Here is a 2,219-nt window from a genome sequence, read left to right on the forward strand (position 1 = left end):
AGGGAAGGGCGCCTCTAATCTGGAAAGCCTACTAAACCGGAGTGAGTGTGTTTAATTGCCTCCAGCGATGAGAAGCTCTCTCCCTCAGCTTCCTTGTATGCAACCTGTGCCGAATTCCAGGTCCTGAGCTTTAGGGCTTTTTCTTATCTCTTCGAATCCTTTAAACAAACCCGGTGAGTTGTGGTTCCCAGGGCTGCAAACCAAGGCACAGAGAGGTAAAGCGACACAGCAAGGGGCTGACTTGAACGGTCTCCCATCCACCGCACGCTGGAGTTTTCCAGAATGTGGGACTTGTGGGGAGGGGCGGGTTCTGGGCTGGCTGAGGATTAAGGCTCTCCTCTCGTGTCAAATCGAGGGCGAGAGACCCCAGGAGACCCCTAGCATCAAGCGGACCCCGTTTGAACCTCACTCCCCAGCTTCCCGGCTGTGGAATTTTCCGTTGCATTTTTTTGCGTAGTTTGTAGTCTTATTTTTTTAAAGTTAAGTAATGAATGAGTTTTTCATAGGTAATACCACCCCATGGTGGGAAAAAAAAGAAGAATCAAGCAGTTCTAAAGAGTGAACACTGCGACGTGTCCACTTCCTCCGTCCCCTGGTCCCAGTTCCCCTCCTGCCACGCTCGGTCTCCCGAGAAGCAGCTTCTGCGTATGTCACCACTGTGTGCCGATGTATTTATATCCTTCCCACCTTTTTTTTTTTAAAAACCTCTGATACACACTTCTTCAGACCTCAGCTTTTTCCAATTTCAGCTCAGCTGTTCCCTCGTCTTTAAAGAGGTTAAGAACTTGGGTGAACTTGGGCTCACCCTCTGCTTACTTGCTGTGGGACCTGGGACAAGCGTCTTCGCCTCTCGTGAGGTCATTGCAAGGTTCTTTGTGGAGATGGGAGCTCAGTGCCTAGAACAGTGCCTGGGACGCGGGCTAACCAGGAATTGTCAGCTGAGTTTTCCTTTTTTGGCACGTGGCTGATTTAACAACTCTTGGGTACCTGCTAGGTTCTGGGGACACAGCAGTGAACAATAAGGACAAAAACTCCTGCCCTCACGGTCCTGACGTTTTGTGAGGGGCGATGGGGCTCTGTCAGGCAGGGATAGCTGCTGTGTGACATGTGGGACATTCCACGGGAGGGAGAGGAAATCCCCAGATAGTGCTTGGACCAGGGGAGACCTGGGGGAGGTGAGGATCCAGGATGAGGAAGGACAAGTGCATAGGCCTGAGGCAGGAATGTGTCTGGCATGTGGAAGGAGCAGCATGAAGGCCGGAGGGGCTGGAACAGCGAGCTGGGGGAAGGGAAGGGATGAGATCAGAGATCACACGGATCAGGAAAGCCACAGAGAGCGCTCGGCTTCTTTCGGCCCCAGCCGGCGGAGCCAGCGTTGCTTCCGAGAAGAGGAGGGACTCAATCTGCCCGGTGTTTTAACAGGATCCTTCTGCCGTGATGGGGACACTACGGCCTGGAGTGGGGTAGGACCAGCCTGGGGTCACTCAGCAGGCACCCTCTGACCAGGCCAGGGCCTCAGCAGGGCAGGGCCCCTTGGGAGAGCAAAGTGCAGCCAGGGTGGGGTGGCAAAGACAAGCCGGGCACCTGGCCAGAGTCTGCCCTGGGTGTGGGTGGCAGGTGTGGGCGAGGCCTTAACCCTGCCCTGCCAGGGGCAGTGGGAGCCAAAAACAGCCCCCGAGGCTGCCCTTGTCTGCAAACTGCACCTGGTGTTTGAGGAAAGCCCACGCACGCAGTCCCTGGTGGGTGGTTAAGACAGTGGACCTGGAAAGCAGGTGGCCTGGGTTCAGATCCTCACTCTGCTGCTTACCAGCTCCGTGACCGGGCACAAGTCACGCAACCTCTCTGAGCCTCTGTTTGCATTCCTCGCTCGCAAAATGAGGATGAAATAGCGTCCACCTGGAAGGGCTGCAGTGAGAATAGTGACTGAGGAGAAGGCCGAGGGCGCCTGACCCGTGGAGGTGCCTGGTCCGGAGGCACCACAGCCATGTAAACTTGGGAGTGTCTGGGGGACTCAGCCTCCCAGCCTAGGAACGCGGAGCTGGGTCTGCTGAGGGCTCTCCCTGCCCTGTCTCCGACAGCATCGGCGTCGTGCTGCAGCCCCCAGACCTGATAGAGACAGAGCCATCGCGGGTATCATTTCTCTCCCCGGAAACCTCTGACCACCAACTTCCTCTTTTCAGGAAAAAATTGGGTGGGGGTGGGGGTGGGGGTGGGGGCTA

The 2,219-nt window shown here is 56.1% G+C and overlaps 1 protein-coding gene across 6 annotated transcripts in view; it reads left to right on the plus strand.

Moving 5' to 3' along the window:
* VASP (vasodilator stimulated phosphoprotein) overlaps nucleotides 1-2,219 on the plus strand; it is an 11,525-nt gene that overhangs the window by 3,272 nt on the left and 6,034 nt on the right. The window contains exon 1 of one of the 6 annotated variants that reach the window (XM_015589346.2): nucleotides 890-1,463. The exons of the other annotated variants lie outside the window; for them this stretch is intronic. Within the exon in view, the coding sequence (XP_015444832.1) occupies nucleotides 1,438-1,463 (26 nt within the window). The 5' untranslated portion in view covers nucleotides 890-1,437. Of the gene's footprint in view, nucleotides 1-889; nucleotides 1,464-2,219 lie in introns of those variants that run through there. 6 annotated transcript variants of the gene reach the window in all.

The sequence above is a fragment of the Pteropus alecto genome, unplaced genomic scaffold (genome assembly GCF_000325575.1).
Source record: "Pteropus alecto unplaced genomic scaffold, ASM32557v1 scaffold194, whole genome shotgun sequence".
In the NCBI taxonomy this organism is placed as follows: domain Eukaryota; kingdom Metazoa; phylum Chordata; class Mammalia; order Chiroptera; family Pteropodidae; genus Pteropus; species Pteropus alecto.